We start from the raw sequence: 17714 nt of genomic DNA on the forward strand, positions 1-17714 counted from the left end.
CGTAAACTGAAATTGAATCCATGGTCTTCTGGAAACATGCATGAACGAGCAGTTTTGTGTGGAACATTCGTAACAGAAGTATTCCACAACGCTCCGGAACGCTTCCCTTATGTTCCCAGTTCACAAAAAATTCGATAAAAAAAACTACCGCGGTATTACTTCTCTCAGCGCCGTTTCGAAGTTTTTCGAAAAGGTTACACTGATATCAATTTTCAATCACTGCTAGCGACATATCGCCGATACTCAACACGGTTACATGCTCCACCGCTCTACGATCACAAACCTACTGTCAGACTTGAAAATTTGTCGTTGTCTACAGTGATACCTCAGGAATCATCATTTAGCAATTAAAATTGGCAATCTTTTTGGGAAAAATTTTTCTAACATCTTCCGGAATCCCACAGGGAAACCATCTGTGACCGTTAATATGTTTACTGTACTTCAACGATGTTAGTTTTTCTCGGGAAGATCTTCGCTTATCATTTGCTAATTTAACCGTATGTTAGTTTTAGTAGTTAGTAAATATCGACAAGTGCTTGGCCACGACTGTTCACGAGGAAAAAGTGCCATTCCATTTCAATGTTTTAGCCTTTCTCATGTAGAAAGATTATGAAATGCAGCTAAACAAACCGATTCCGGCTATCCTGGAAGCACCTGAAATAGTGACCATAAATTCCAAAATAGATCTCACTCACTTTTCTCACCTGACCTATTTTCATGAATTTAGGTTCAAAAGAAAGGTCTTGTGGTCCCGGCTCCGGAATTATAAGGTAAAGTGATTTCTAAACTGAACTCAAAACAACACCAATCGGTAGATATTATCAGTAAAGAGCCAAAAAACACGACTCCAGCTATTCTGGTTCCCGGTTTCCGATTCCGGAAGCACCAGAAATAGGGGTGATATATTACAAAATAGTTTTCATTCACTTTTCTCAGCAATGGGTTCGTCAGTACCGACATCGATTATACCGGTTTCCGGAATCTACACTAGTGGAACTTACTACGTTTTCTCGTGGATGGTCTAAGCGATCGGAGAACTGTTTCATTCTGTAGGTTATACTAGTTAATGTACAAACAATATTTTTGGTTTCTTTCAAGAAAAGAAGAGAAACATTTTTAATAGAATACTATAGTATTACTACCTTGATCAAAAAGTTCCCGGAATTCATTCATAACATTTTAATTTCAAGATTAATTATCAAATACGATATTGTCCCCTTCAAAATACTCCCCATCGACTGCAACACTGTCAGTGTATTCCAATTCTTTCAATTGACTTCTGTGGTCATAATCAAATGAGATCCACTGGATTCAAAACGTCAATTGAATAACCATGCCTAATCATTTGAAGTTTCACTTGCTTCGTTTCAAGCGCTAATGAATGCATCTATTAGGTTTTTTACCGTCACTGCTAACCTCAATCGGATGAACACTTTTTGACAGTCCAGCAGTACTGTTTGTAAACAGAAATTTCTTTTGTTTGTTTATTGACAAATTGGACCAAACCATTTACGGTCCGTATCGCCTAAATAAAGTTTTAAAACATTTGTTCACGATTGAATACGGTTCGTTTTTAATATTTATTAAATAAAAGTGACTAGTTGCAAAGTGTGAAGATGATTGTGTTAGATGTGCTCTTCGATTTTTGTTTAAGCTTGTTTGTAAACAGTACCGCTGAACTGTCAAGGATGAATACTTGTTCATTTGTGTCGTCACGATAAAAAACCTAATTTCTATTATTTCTATTAGGTTTTGCACGAACATGCCATAACCTCACAAAATGAACAGAATGAACTTATTTTGACAGTCGACGTGTACTTGTTTACAGTTTAAAAGTTCATCAGAAGTTCATCGTTCGAATGTAAAAATTGCAAGTCGCCTCACACTCAACAGATTCATACATATATCGCTCCTTGATGCTGGAAACACATACAGGGCAATCTTTTTAGTTATTGTCAATGTGGAATACGTTTTTAACAGGCACTTTTTCGTCATTTTTCAATTTTTAACTTGCAGTCGCAAAACACAAGTAGCACAAGCACAAGTTGATTTATTTATTGATTTTGAATAACAGTCACCATAACCTTGGTTACTGCATATCGAAGGCAAGATGAATGTAAACAAAATAAATTTCAGATCGGTTATTATATTACGGAACATTTTAATGGATTTACCTGACTCGAGCGGAATGTAAAAATTTAGGAGTATGAGTTATGTCTTTTATAAAGCCAAGTTCAAAATTCAGGTCTTGACTTGAAACCGTTGTGTGAGAAAGAAGACATGGAAATGACCGACAACGAGCTGAGCGAGGCTTGTGCTCTGCGGTACCTGCATAACGTACGGTAAAATGATTTCTTTGTGGAATTCCACTAGTAATCCTCGAATAGTGGCCAACAAGGAGAAATACTGTTTCCACTGCTGCGCAATCAACCGACACAAAACATCTTTGACACCGGCATATTACACCGAATCCTACTGCCCAGAAAAGCTAGCAGTGGAAGTGTACGGATGAATCGCTGGAAGTAGATCATTGTCCTCGTTCGTTGGTTTTATCCATAGTTTCGATTAAATTCAGAAAATGCATTTCTGCTAAATTTGGACAAAGTTTAACACTAATATAAGGTTTTTTACAGTCACTGCTAACCTCAATCGGATGAACACATTTTGACAGTTCAGCAGTACTGTTTGTAAACAGATATTTCTTTTGTTTGTTTATTGACAATTTGGATCAGACCATTCACGGTCCGTATCGCCTAAATAAAGTTTTAAAACAGTTGTTCACAATTGAATATGGTTTGTTTTTGATATTTATTAAATAAAAGTGACTAGTTGCGAAGTGTAAAGATGATTGTATTAGATGTGCTCTTCGTTTTTTGTTTAAGCTTGTTTGTAAACAGTACTGCTGAACTGTCAAGGATGAATACTTGTTCATTTGTGTCGTCACGATAAAAAACCTAATTCCACCGCTTTGAAAACATGTTTATTTGTTTTGGGGTTCCTTGGTAACCAGTACATAACAACTTAAACAGTGTTGCTCGAGAAGATTATTTTTATCATTTACAAGGGGTCGCTAGATTTGTGGTAACTGGCGGTGAACCGTTAGCGAACAGTTTTAATGTTGATTTTCCTTCTGAGTGCCTGGTCGTGTCGTCGGTTGTATCATGTTCCATGATCGAATTATAATTCCAGCTGTGTTTCGTACTCGGATTCTGAAACAAATACACCGTGGTCATCCTGGAATAGAGCGCATGAAATCAGTTGCTCGTGGTATTGTTTACTGGCCTGGTATTGACGAAGAAATCCAGAACTTTGTTCGACGTTGCTCTATATGTGCCAGTTCAGCTAAATCACCACCACAGGTTCAGCCTCAGCCCTGGCCGAAAGCAGATGGTCCATGGAAACGAATTCATTTGGACTATGCAGGTCCTATTGAGGGAATGTATTACCTGGTCATTATTGATTCTTTCAGCAAACGGCCAGAAATGTTTCAAACGCGCTCGATGACGACGTTTTCTACAATTGGATTTTTAAATGAAACATTCGCAAGGTATGGAATTCCCGACACAATCGTCTCGGATAATGGAACTCAGTTCTGTAGCAGTCAATTTAAACAGTTCTGTGAGCTTTCCGGTATAATACACATTCGCACCGCACCCTATCATCCACAATCAAACGGACAGGCGGAGCGTTTTGTGGATACTCTCAAGCGTTCACTGAAGAAAATTGCGAAAGGGGAGAATATACCATCATCTGATGCTCTACAAACGTTTCTTCAAGTATATCGATCAACACCATGTATCAGTCTGGAAGGGAAATCTCCGGCAGAAATCATGTTAGGTCGACCAATGAAGACTACACTCGATTTGTTGCGATGTACAACGTTTCAACAAGTTAGTCCATCACCAGTCGCATATCCTCAACGATCATCATCCTTCACAGTTGGTGCGCTTGTGTATGCTAAGGTGTACACAAATGCAAGTAATTGGAACTGGAATCCTGGAAAAATCATTGAAGTTATAGGAAAAGTGAATTTTAATGTTCTCTTGGATCAAGCCTCATGTCGTCGGAAACTCATTCGTACTCATGCAAATCAATTACGACTTAGATTCAATGGTGAACAACAATTTACAAATCAAGTTCATTTATCTCTAGAAGAATTAATTCACGATTTTGGATTGCCCGTTCCTACTCAAACAAGCTGTATTCAAGAACCAGTCGAAAATTCCAGATCAAATCAAGGAAGTTCATCTAACAGCCTAAATGATACCATGAGAGCAATTACACCACCTTATTCGACTTCGACGCCGATAAATTTTCAACAAGCTAATCCTACTGTCAGGCCTACCAGATCTTCCAAACCTCCCAGACGTTTAGAAGACTACATTCGATACTGAATTAAAGGGGGAGATGTTACATACAGAGAGGATAATCATGTATGCCGTGATTGAATGAATATCGAAGCTGACAGCGAGGAAAGAAAAATTATTCATTCTGTTACATGTTCTCGTTAAAACAAGACGCAATTATACGATTAAGCATTTTGCCATCTTTTATTCGTATGTAACATTATGTCACATCTTCCGATGGGGATAAGTGGCATTTTGGTCATCCAACTGTTTAAGTCACTTCTAGTGTTTTGTTCAGTAATTTTTGATAATTCATCATAAGCCCGGCGAACGACCCAACTAGGTTAAAGCCGGGTATAAATAAACGATATAAATTAATTGAATTCATCATAAAAACTTCTAGACCAGAATAACGATTCCATATTTAAAAAATTTTCGAGAACAAAAGATGAATTCATGAGGAGCGCAGAATATGTGTGATGTTTTTGATGTTCATTAGATATGGTCGTGTTTCGGGTATGGGTATGTTATTCTGTGCTTGAGGATTTATTAGACAAATTATGTAATATATCGACTCCTGAAAATTGTTCTCTGTGCTGTGCTCAACTGTGTTTTCATCAATCAGTTCAACTTTCGTTATGCATAAATAAACAATTTGGAAATAAGAAGTAGAAAAGTCGATTTCCTGTGAGGCTGTCAACGTGCGAGCACGTCGAGAAGAAAACAATCACTTGATTAGGATTTGTAGTTAGGTCATCTTGAACTTTCCAAAAGATAGTACAATGTTCAGTATTTACTATTGTTATATACATTTCTTTATTTTGATGTTAGTTACCTAATTATAGAACAAAAATTAGAAACTACTCTATGCGATCCTGACAAACGACGACGTGCTTATCATACGTTGTTTTACGAGCAAACTTCTTCGAACAGTGACACTCGAACGGATAGTTACCGGTGTGACTCATCTCGTGCCGTTTTTTGTCACTGCAATAAGCAAAACTACGCTCACAGTAGCTGCAGGAATAGGGTTTCTGCTTCGAGTGCACCTTATAGTGTTCCTTAAGGTGAGAGTTATTTTTGAATTGTTTCGGACAATCGGGACAGGCATAGAAAAATGTGTCCTGATGTTTGCGCATATGCATTTTAAGATTAGACTTCCGATGGAATCGCAGCCCGCAGACTGTGCATTCTTCTCGTTTTTCATTGTGCAACAGTTGATGACTTCGAAGGTCGATACTTTTTTTGAACGATTTGTCGCACTTGTCGCATTGGAAATTTCGCTGATCGGAATGAACGAGTTCATGGCTGGTAAGCTTAGATCGAGTATCGAATGCTCTATTACAAATCGAGCAGACAAAATTCTTCGGTCTATAAACAAACCGTTGGTGGATTCGTAGACTTTCCAATGTGCGAAATAGCTTATAGCAAACATCGCATTGCAGTGGCCGGGATGCGTCAACAGCACTTTTGCGTATCGCGTGTTTTTCTTCACTATGTAGTCGAAGGTCTTCTTCATTTTGAAACGATTCATGACAACCACAACAAATTTTTACCAATTTTTGAATCGATGACAAAGAAATTGATTCGCCATGCACGTCGTGCATGTGTAATCGTTTCTCCCTCTGTGAGAAGCAGACTTGCAGGCACAATGGACAATGCGATAATTTACGATTGTGCAGAGATAAGCTCTTTGCGGTATGAAACCGAGCATAGCAACGAGAACATTCATATGGTTTTTCCCTGCTTTCTCGTTCTCTGTGGACTAAATGAACCTCATAAGTGTGCATTTCTAGTTCTTGATGGGTATTGAGAATGGCTTTGCAACGTATTCCGCAACAAATAAACTTCTTACCAGAACCTTGACAATCATCTGGAGTGCTTGCCTGATTGACTTCATCTTGTTCAGATTCTAAAGCTTGATCATTGCCGACGGATGCTTCACGTTGCGAATCGATCTTGAATTCATCGTCCAGGTATTCTACTAGAAATTCATCTATCTCTTCGTCATCGTTTTCATTAAACATCAATTGAGATTCTACCATATCTGATTCTTCGATTAATGTTGCGAACGGTTCTTCGACCTTAGTAATATTGATTTGTTCATCGTATTCTTTACGATTTGATGATTCGTTTGCTTCAGGCAATATAACGTTCACTGATCCAGAACTTGATAGAGACTTCATTTCTGGATTAAGTTTTGAAATTGTGACACAATTTTCTACCGACTCAGCAAAAGGATCTTTTTCCGATGCCGATGCCGATTTAATACTTTGTGCGACCGAACAATATACTTCCTCGTCCGGATCATCTCCTGCATTGCTATACAAAACAAAATAAATAATCGAAATTCTACGAACAGTTTTTATTGTTCTCACCTTTCTTTGCAAAATGCTTGCGCCGTGCGTAACTCAGCATCGGACCGACGACATTTATTTACAAACAAGTACGCATTTAGAGCTTCGTCGACGCATCTGGAACATGCATCTTCTGGCAAACCGTCGTCTTCGTATATCTAAAACAGAAAATATCGAGTCCATCCTTCTGAGATAGAATCATAACAAGCTTACCTCGATTCTGGCACAAAATCGAATGATTTCCGCTAGCTTCGTTCCTCGGCGTTTTGTAAACAGTGACACACAATTCTCCTCATGTCGCAAACAAATACGACACTCCTTTGAAGTCATATTACGCAAGTAATTTTTTACGAGTACGATATGGAATCTTTATTAATCAACCTAAACCCTTTTTAACTGAAACAATAACAAATACATTTGTAACGGTCATGAATTACGTTACCGAATTTTTGCAGTTCACAATCGCTACAATTTCTACAATGTAGAAGAGAAAATGACGTCTTGTTAAACCCAAATTTTAACGCAGTCGTTGTTACTCTGGTGCGCGATTGTACAGCAAACAAAAATGTTAAACAATAGCGCATTGGTCGAAAATTCCTTTTGAAATCTAAAACGTAGATTTTGTACGTTCCCTAATCTGAAATCTTTCCAGCGGACAGTTCCCATATTTACACGGAACCAGAAAACTACCTAATTTTGAATATTTCCCATCGAAACTCGGGGTTTCTTTAGCGGCCCTTACAAGAGCATTATTTTTGTCATTTTTAATGATGACTAAGTAATGATGTATTTCAAATTTGATAGAAATCTCGTCATTACTGCACCATTACACGTTCATTAAAATGATATTATTTTTTAGTAATGACATTTTTAATGATTCGTGTAAGGGCCACTTTTCAATACACTGATAAAATCGATAGTCCCACGACAGAAGGGCCTAACTGCAAATGGGAGTCTCTCTTTGATAACTTTCTCTTTTGATTATTACGGAGCCATTATTGCAAATTCTCTAAAATTTTCAATATAAATCGAAAGCTTGTAGTTTTACATTGAAAATTTTGCGAAGAGTAAAGCGTCAAATATAAAATGAGTTCGGTAAATCGAGAAAGTAAACAAAGAGAAACTGTCACTTTCAGTTAGGCCCTTTTGTCGTGGGACGGTCGAAATTACCATGGTAATCGTTTCCACTCAGCAAGCGATTATATTTTGTTTGTCGTTGAGCGTTTGTTGAACGGCATACTGCACGAAATAATCGTTCAGTTTGGAAGGACGGTTGGTATTGTTTTTATTCCTACAAAAATAGTGTGAAAATTGCGTGTTATCTACATATAGAAAGCATGAAAATCGATTTGAGACAAAATCTTCGGTGAGTCGATATCCCCGTTGATCAGTTTTGCCACGAAAGTAGCTTGCTGAATTTTCCTGCGTCATTCCAATGACTCGAGTCCGATCAGTCGACAGCGATCGGGATACGGTGGAAGCTCCAGCGGGTTCCACCAGGGAAGGTTTCTTAGAGCAAGACGATCAAATCGTTTCTGAACGCGCTCAATGCATAAGTTCCATGTAAGTTGATACGGACATCAAATTAGGCTAGCATTTTCCAGTATTGGACGAACCAAAGAGCAATATAACGCCCATGCTATCTCTCGTTGTTAATGGTTGAAATTACTACGTGGATGGTTATAATGAATATCTCAAACTGATCAAACGTACAATTTAATTTTACCAAATGATGTTAAACCTTATTATATTTCGACCCAATGTTGATTCAAACTGATATTTTGGGTTGTTCTTTTTGGTAATGACTAAAGTCAAACAAACTCTATTTTAGTTGGGACAACTAAGAATATGGTATAGACACAGACTAACAGACAGGACACTCAAATTAGATTCTTCAATCATTTTAACGGTCGTTTCGAATATTCCTTTATTTGGGACAGTACTCACATGTGTCATGATGGCGCCACGTTACCCTATCAAAAACATGCTGTCTGTCATCTAGACTGGGTTTATTTTTTTCATTTACCAACAGAGTTGTCATCATTGCAGAATTACCTGTAATGTATTGATTTGTATACGTCCATGCGAATTTCATGCAGGATACAGATTTAATACATATTGCCAAAACTATATACATAATTGTGCCTACTTCTCATCCTTCAATGCATTACAAAATCGAACCCGTTTTGTTACAATATTTACTTGCTTCTGGTCTCCCGCCACTTAATTTCGGGTGAAAATTACCAACACAATCAAAAGTAGTATAGATGAACAACGTTGAGTCAAATAAATGGTTACCTTCTAACATCGCGAAAAAGTTAAATATATTATCAACGTACTCCAATAATTTATTGTGATGATTCATTTTCAAATATTATAATGAAATCAGGCATCCCTGCAAGCAGCTGATCGGTGTTGACAAACGAGGGGAAACCAACTAGTAAAAAAACTTTTACATAATACAAGGGGTGTACCGATAGTAAATAGTTAGCGCAGTACAATATAGTGTACAACTAGTGCATCACGAAAAATTATTTTAATAATAATTTACTCATACTGTCATGTCTGTTAGTCTGTGGTATAGAATAACAAATTTTCTTCAGGTGCAATCAAACAATTTCAATCTCGAAACAATATGATTATACAACATGAAACCAATTGAAAAATACATTTTGGTAGACATCGTATTAACAAGATATCACGCTCTCATATTTTCCGAACAATTCCTTTTTTGTGAGCATGGCCACCTCAAGTGACTTCGTATCAAATCTCGTACATAGAAGTAGGGGAGATTTTTAATGTATTGTTATACACTATTCAATTAATTGTGAACATGCTTTTTACAATAGACTGTATAGGTTGTTAATTATCGTAACAATTCAAATTATAAAATTTTCCCATACACATTTTCTTGGAAAACAATCAAATGTACAGTTTGCATATTGTCTGAAACACCACGTGTACAATAAATTCAATTGTAGAATCGTATAAACAATATATTGAATCGTTGGAAATGAAAAAAAAAATTTTAGTCAAGATACAATAAAATGTATTGTTACCCATATATCTAATTGTGAATCAATTGTTTATGCTGTAAAATCAATGGTTTATTTTTTACGGGTACGTACCCATACAATTAACATGATGTGTTGAATGTGATGCCGTGCGATGGGTTTGGTGAACTGAAGATTGATTTCGCTCTAAGCTGACAGGGTCTGATTTCGGTCAACTTCAATGTTGATTCAATGAAAATAGGAATTAAAACTTCAACCATATTATTAATTGTTTCAAAACTATTCCTCTCCGTGAGGTTATTACAATTCACGCGTTTTTTTTAATAACGGCCAATAACCCATCCATCAACATTCACTTTAAAGAATAATTTCGAACGGCTCGGCACTTGCTGAGAGTAAGTCATAATAGCAATAGGCAGAGAAAAGTTTTCTCTTTCGTCTGGTGTTGATTTTAATACTCTATTTTTCACAGCTCGCCTGCAATTTCTTTCGAAAGTGGAAGTTGACAGGTGGTTTATTGGCCATTATAAAAAAACGCGTGAATTCTTATTTTGCTGTGTGAACTACACATTTAATTTTCTTTACCTAACTCAGTAATATATTTACCGACTTCTACTCAGCTGAACGTACCGCAATCAGTTCAGTAATATATTTATTGACGAACGTTCCGTAAAACTGAAGTTGGTTCTAGCTGTAATTTTTCACTATACTTATCAGTAATTTGTGATGAGGGTTCGGTAATATTATACTGTTTAGTCAGTATGGGAAGATAACCGTACGTATTCTCAAAAACAACCAGTTAGTTCAGTTATTCGTACAGCTCAGTACAGTATGAAATCAATATTAAATATTTACTTTAATGTTTGAAATTTCGGAAAACACACACCAAAACAATTGAAATTCAAATGCATTTTGTTATTTATTTAATATATTGTAGCAGAGAGAATTAAATACGGACACGTGGTTTTCGCACGGACTTTATTTTACGTGTGTACGCGATCGAGGTTAACTGTACAATAATTTTCTCTGACTTCCTCGTAAACACCACTTCCGGGGTACAGTGTTGCTAGGAAGGTCAGCTTTTCATACACGCTGACTGCAAACAGGTAACATAACAGTACATCCTACACTCTAATCCTAACTGCATAAGATTGGTATTAAATATGATTTACATTGCATCGGAACTATACATTATACTACAATATAAATATTTTTCTATAACATTATATCAAAACTTCGTCGGAAACAGTCCCCAGTTGTTGTAAGCGTTCCGATTCCAAACAGTTTATCTTCAAAGTGACTTTTACAGTTAAAAGGGGCCCTTACACGATCATTTAATGTGTCATTACTAAAAAGTAATGACACTTTTAATGATCGTGTAAGGTCTACGAGTTCAGTAATGACACGAGTAATGATGGAATTCCGGATTTTCCATAATTACCAAAATTATTTCTTCTTCTTATTTTTTTTGTGGAAGTGCTGAATATCTTTAGAACTTATGCGAAGAAATGACAAAGTGTAGATTTAAATTGTTAATATGTCATTAATCTTAACGTTTCAATGGCAAATCAAATTTATTTCCAGCTAAACGAAAATAAAAATATTGCTATTGCTATTGCTGGAGTAGTTACAAATTCTCATCATTAATAATGAACGTGTAATGCTAAAAAGTAATGATGTACAGTAATGCAATAATGACGAGCATTTGAGCAGAAGTGTCATTACTTAGTAATGACACTTTTAATGATCGTGTAAGGGCCGCTAAACACTACAAAGCACTGGCACAACGATCAAAATCAAAATTTATCAAAATTATTTCAAAGTGCAAACTGTTCGGTACAAAATTACCAAGTTTTCCTTACATGTATTTTAGACAACCGAATTTCGGGAAAAAATTATGCGGAATACGTCGATTTTTATAAGAATAGCGGTCAATTCGGTTATTTAGATCAAAGTGATGATTTTTTCCGCAAAAACATTACTGAACTGAAAATTCGAAAACAAGTGTGTACGCTAATGCAGCGCTGAAAACGAAAAAAACGGTAAAACAGTTTCCTTACTGCGGTACGAAGACAACTTACGTGCTTATAAATAAACTATTCATCTTTTGTGAAAGCCACGGCGACGAACGAACCCAAATATGTGTGCGTGTGAGCTGCTTCCCTTCATTCATCTGCAGGTGGAAAAATCGCAGTCAGTTGAGCTAGATTCTTATACGCGGTTCTGCAATGCATTTCCAGCTTCGGAACGAGTGAAAAGTGATTTTAAAGTGAAATCGAAGATTCCAACGGGAAAAAGTATCGAACGCAACAATCATAGGTCCTCCGCGGTCGGAATTTCATCGAAAATCGAGTGGGTAAATAGCGAGTGTGTGCGCAAATAAGTTGGGCAGAGTTCTGTTGCGTGTTAAAAAAGAACGAAATATGTCCTTACGTTTTGATGTCTGATACATATATGGTAATGGTGGCCAACAGTAGTGTGTGAGAGTCGACGTCGAACCAGTTTCAATTTGAACGCAAAAAATCAGGTTTTGTGCTGAGAAAATCTGATCGTGATGTGCAAATAATGCGCTTTAGTTCCTTAAGTTTTGGTTAAGATACGAAAAATTTACGTCGAACAGTTCCAGTACCGTTTAAGTCCCAAATAAAAAAAAATAGTGTTGCGCGAGTCTCAATCGATCCACCTCAGCAGTTTTCCACTGCTCCGCAAACCACAGCACTGATTGCGTTTGGGTGGCTACAAAGATTTCCCATCACCTTACGGCTAAAGTTTGTTGAATTTTCATGTCCCGTTCCGGAGAGGACCAGCAGGAATCCGGTATACATCCCATTGGATAGCTCTTGGGTAAGGATCTAGATTTTTTTTTCCTTTTGTATGTTAAATATTTGCATTTCGAAGCAAATTTTTTTCCTCTGCTTTCGTACATTCTTCGACGCGCGATGGTATGAGTGGTAGCGATTGACCGAATAGATAGCAGACGTACGCACACTTGCGTGATTTGCAAATGTCATTCATTATTGTTTTGAGACCGACGTTATGAAAACATTACTGTACATTCCGTAAACACGGGAAGAATTATTCTACCCCACATTTCGTTTTGGGTGGTAAACAAGTATTGTGTAGGCTGCATTCTGTTTAAAAATAGTGATTCATGGAGAGACAAATCGTAATGTTTGATTTAAGAAACTTGTTACAGTTGGATTTAAAAATAGTCAACGAATTTCACATTTCTACGAACTGTAGACGAAGGTGACGATTTGTGATATACTTGTTTTCTATGAATTTAGTAGTTTCGTTCCTGCGCACCATGAATGTCATTGTTTAAATCAATCATTTCTACACAAAAAAAATTCGAAAATGATGTAGCAAACAGTGCTACATGACGATTAAACACACATAAAAAGAAATTCATAAGCTCCGGTACATGTTTATACAGTTTAACATACACGTTAATGCCCGTGTGCATTTTTTTTGTCAGATTGCATGTAGGAATGTTTTGCTTTTACATTACTGCAAGGTGCGTTTGCAAATGGAACGGAATACGCTTACTGACTTGATGTGTGTGCTTAGGCGATCGTTACGGCGTTACTGTGCTCGCTGGAACTGAGTTAACATGCTTCGAATAGGATATGGGTCAAGAGATAACAGCAGCAACGGATAGTGCACCAATGAAATGTCTCGGTGATGTCTTACCGTGACTGAGTTTACAATCATCAATTATTACTGTTCGGTTGTTTTTCTTTTGAGCATAGCTGCATAGCGAGGAAGGAATGCATATGTCTGAATTAAACTTTGGAGGAACACAAACATCGGTAATGAGAGAAATTAGGATTTGGGTTCGAATCGGTTCGATTTTAACCAAAACAAACACATTTTGGTTTGAATCTAATATACACTGATGTCTTTTTTATGCGAGTTTACGTACCGCATAAAAAAACGCATAACTCTGAAATTCGCATAACTCTGAAATTTCTCATAAAAAACCGCATAACTCTGAAACTTCGCAAAAAAAAACCGCAGAAAAGAAATCGCATAACTCTGAAACTTCGCAGAAAAAAACCCGCATAACTCTGAAAATTCGCATAAAAAAGTCGCATGTAAAAAAACCGCATAAAAAAGACCGCATAAAAAAAGACCTGGTTTCAAATAGCTTAATTTTGTTTTGATATGTAATCTTTTTGTTGCTTTAAATAGTCGGCGTAATTTTAGGCTTTTGATAGAGGGGAAAGTGGGTGACATCGAACCACACTTTGAATCAGACTCAGATCCGAAAATCATAATTTTTCAAAAGTGAAAAAGTAGAGGTTAAAGTGAAAGTAAAATTCAAAATTTTGAGAGTTTCTTATCGATCATGTAACACGGCACATTGGTGATCAATTACACAGTAGTTTGACATTCTCCACAAGCAATGTTCTACAAAATAGCCGTTCATGAGGCAGAAGAAGAACATTTTTTTAGTATAAATAATATTCACACACAATTATTTTAAAGACGTTTACCTGCTTAGTTTTACATAAATATAATGGAAAACCAATGTAATTTTGGAATTAAAAAAAAATTTTTTTTGGACTTTAAAAATCTTTTGATAGCTGAGATCACAAAATATTTCTCATCGGCTAGACTGCTAATGAAAACCTGGTTTAATTTACTCAGTGGTGTAATGATGCCTTTCTCATATCAATCATAATATCATATATAATACTGTGGTATTCTTCAAAATAATTTTCTTCGATTCTTAAAACAATAACCGGAATCGATTTGTTTGACCGTCTACTGATAAAAACGATCAATTGGAGATGATTTGAGGTCGATTAAGAAAACTTTTTGCGGTTTTTCGTCCTTTTCAGTGATGGTATAAAATTTTTAACACACTTTGCCCTATATTTCCGGATCCGGAAGTCGGATCCGGATGAAATTCAGGAATTACGTATGGGATTACAAGACCTTTCATTTGAACCTAATCGGTCGTATTCAGGCTCAAATTCCAGATCTAGAATTCTTGTACAGAATTTCGCTTCAGATCCTACTCCCAGCATTTAGGTTTAGATTCATGGTCGAAAATTTAATTCCACAATTCGGACTCAGAACTCAGTTCAAGAATTCAAATCTCGAATCTTACAACAAGGTCGAAGTTCAGGTTCTGAATCCAAGTCCAAAACTTAGGTTCAGGTTTCAGATCTGAAACCCATGGTCCCGAACTCAGAGCCAGAATCCATGTTCAAATGTCAGATGCAGAATTTTGGCCAGTTCGAGGATTCAGTTCCATAAACCAGAAACTTGGATTCGAGCTCAGGTATTTGTCCAAAATCCAGAATTTAGATTCAGGTCCAGTACTCATGTCCAGAATTCAGGTGAAAATATTCTATACTACAAATCTGGTCCAGAATCCTAGTTCGGAATTCAAGTTCAGGGTCCAGGTCCTAAATTCAGGTTCAGACTCCAGATCCGGAATTATGAACTAGAATCCACCCTCTGATTTCAGGTCCAGAATTCTAGAAACAGAAATTAGGTTCAAAATCTAGGCCCAGAACAGGTTCTAATATTTTTCGATGGAAAACGATTGTACCAAATATTATGTAAATTTCTAAAAAACAGCGAACAAAAGAAAAGAAATAAAATGAGAACTGAACATTGAGTACAAAGTAATCAACTAATGAGTACTTTTTGGTCTCTGTGTACGTGAAGTTTAGCAAAACTACATTGCTAAATATCAACACCTGTTTTGAAAAGTGTTTCTGTACACAAATTTTGTCTTTCTAGTCACATTAAAACATCAAGCACACTACATTTGTTTTTCAAAAATTGAGCGCATTAAAAAATTTAAAAAAAACGACTTTCTGGGACTTTTTCTTAGTCTCAGAAAGTCGATTTAAAAAAATTTCATGCAATTCAAAGACTTTTGGCATCAAACATTTTTGGTGGTGATGTTTCAAGATCTATGAAAATTCCACTAAGTGGACTAAGAACGGTTTTGCCTTCCTCTATAGAAAGGTATTAGAATTGCTGGAAAAACCGACTTTCGAACGGAGCCTCGGAGACCCATAGTGTTATATACCATTCGACTCAGTTCGACTTAGTGCGTGTGTGTATGTGTGTGTGTGTACATTTTTATAGATATTTGAACGCGCTCAATTTTCTCAGAGATGACTGAACCGATTTTAACAAACTTAGGTTCGTTTGAAAGCTACTGTCGGGCCATTGATCAAGTTCAAAGATCAAATGGCTGTGACTTTTGGTTCCGGAGATATGATTGTATAAGTGACGTAACCGACAAAACACGTTGATTTTTACCACTCTTATTTTGGGATCACCTCTAATTTCGTAAAGCCCTATTGTTCAAAAGTTTAAGCACATCGAAAAATGTCCTCATGCAAAATTTGAACTAAATCGGACATGCGTAAGGGGTGTTGCCAGGCGGTTAAGGTTTGAAAATTTTCGATCTTGAAAAAGCACCATAGGGGGGAGTACATGAAATTTCCGAAATCGAAAATTTTTTTTGATGCCAAAAGTCTTAGAATTGCATGAAACGTCGAGATTTAGTGTTATATCAAAATAATTTTTTTGTTGAAAAAATCGACTCTGGGATTTTTGATATTTTTACTAAGTCCCAGAAAGTCGATATTTTCAAAACAAAAAATTTTTCGAGATGACACTAAATCTCGACGTTTCATGCAATTCTAAGGCTTTTGGCATCGAAAAAAATGTTCGATTTCGGAAATTTCATGTACTCCCCCTATGGTGCTTTTTCAAGATCTATGAAAATTCCACTAAGTGGACTAAGAAGGGTTTTTTTTTAGATTAGATTAAATGTCAAGCACTAGTTTGGAAAAATGATGCTGACTGTGTGACATAAACACTGAAGCATGCTTTTCTGAACTACTTGAATCAATCTAAATCAATTGGTGTCAAAATTAGTATCCAAAATTATTTAGTAAAAGTATGAAATATATTTTCATGAGACTGTTACGATAGAAGAGGAAGGCATTATCACACCACTAGGTGGATTAAGAAGGGTTTTTTAGATTAGCATCACTCTTCTCATACAAATAGGCAACGCAAATGTCAAGCGCTTGGTTGGAAAAATGATGCCTACTATGTGACATAAACACTGAAGCATGTTTTTGTGAACAACTCGATTCAATCTGAATCAATTGGTGTCAAAAATAAGCCCAAATTAGTGTCCGAAATTTTTTAATGAAAAGATAAAAAATATTTTCTTGGGATTGTTATGAAGAAAGAGAAAGGCATTATCACGCCACTATGTGGATTAAGAAGGGTGTTTATGTTGTTTCTACTGATGCTGGTAGAAGAACCTCACCACGACGTCCAGTTCCATCTAACGCACTAGAAGAAAGGAACGATTTTTTTTTGTTACAAATTTTATTATCCATTTTTTTGTCAACATTTGTATACAGTGGCTACAATATTCTAGTGATACAGTTCATAACTTTACATCTATGGTGCTTACTATTTAGTCTATATTTAGTTGTATTTCTTATTGTTTCAGTACTACATTGTTAGTGATTTTTATTTCATATATTGGATTTATGTCCTTTAAATAGTATAATTTTATCTACTTAATCTAAACTAACCTATCCTAACTCTAACTGTAAAGCGCTCTAATAATGGCATGTTCAGAAGTTGAACATTTAGTTTTGAATTTATTGTGTTTTTTTTAAATTTCTGCTCGATTGTTTTTTGTTTTTGTGACATTTTGCGCAATTTTTCTAAACTGGAACTGCATAATGGCTGTCCCAGAAAGTATGGACGCACTTTGATTTCGTTGTAAATAATTCACAAGTGTTAGATATTCAAATTTTATTCGATATACTGATAATATTAGACTACAACAACAGAATATTATTCTCAACATTAGCTACTTGGCCATTGTAGACTAGCTGGCGCACCTTCTTGCGACCGTTCTTCATTAAATTCCGTACAGACTTCTTGGCGACAAGTTTTGACACTTTTTTCCAATCTTTTTCGAACTGTTGAAT

The 17714-nt window shown here is 36.2% G+C and overlaps 2 protein-coding genes across 2 annotated transcripts in view; one reads left to right on the forward strand and one right to left on the reverse strand.

Moving 5' to 3' along the window:
- Window positions 1–5166: 5166 nt before the first annotated feature.
- Window positions 5167–7233, reverse strand: LOC131430348 (zinc finger protein ZFP2-like). Its single transcript, XM_058595250.1, has 3 exons — window positions 6917–7233; window positions 6725–6861; window positions 5167–6668 (listed from the first exon to the last, which is right to left on the reverse strand). The coding sequence occupies exons 1-3, from the start codon at window positions 7031–7033 to the stop codon at window positions 5207–5209; spliced, it is 1716 nt and encodes a 571-aa protein (XP_058451233.1). The 5' UTR covers window positions 7034–7233; the 3' UTR covers window positions 5167–5206.
- A 4671-nt stretch (window positions 7234–11904) lies between these two features.
- Window positions 11905–17714, forward strand: part of LOC131430346 (protein Gawky-like) — a 40538-nt gene continuing 34728 nt past the window's right edge. Inside the window, exon 1 of the mRNA XM_058595248.1 lies at window positions 11905–12561. The gene's annotated coding sequence lies outside the window, so the exon portion shown is untranslated. The remainder of the gene's footprint in view (window positions 12562–17714) is intronic.

Source organism: Malaya genurostris, chromosome 2 (genome assembly GCF_030247185.1).
Source record: "Malaya genurostris strain Urasoe2022 chromosome 2, Malgen_1.1, whole genome shotgun sequence".
In the NCBI taxonomy this organism is placed as follows: Eukaryota; Metazoa; Arthropoda; class Insecta; order Diptera; family Culicidae; genus Malaya; species Malaya genurostris.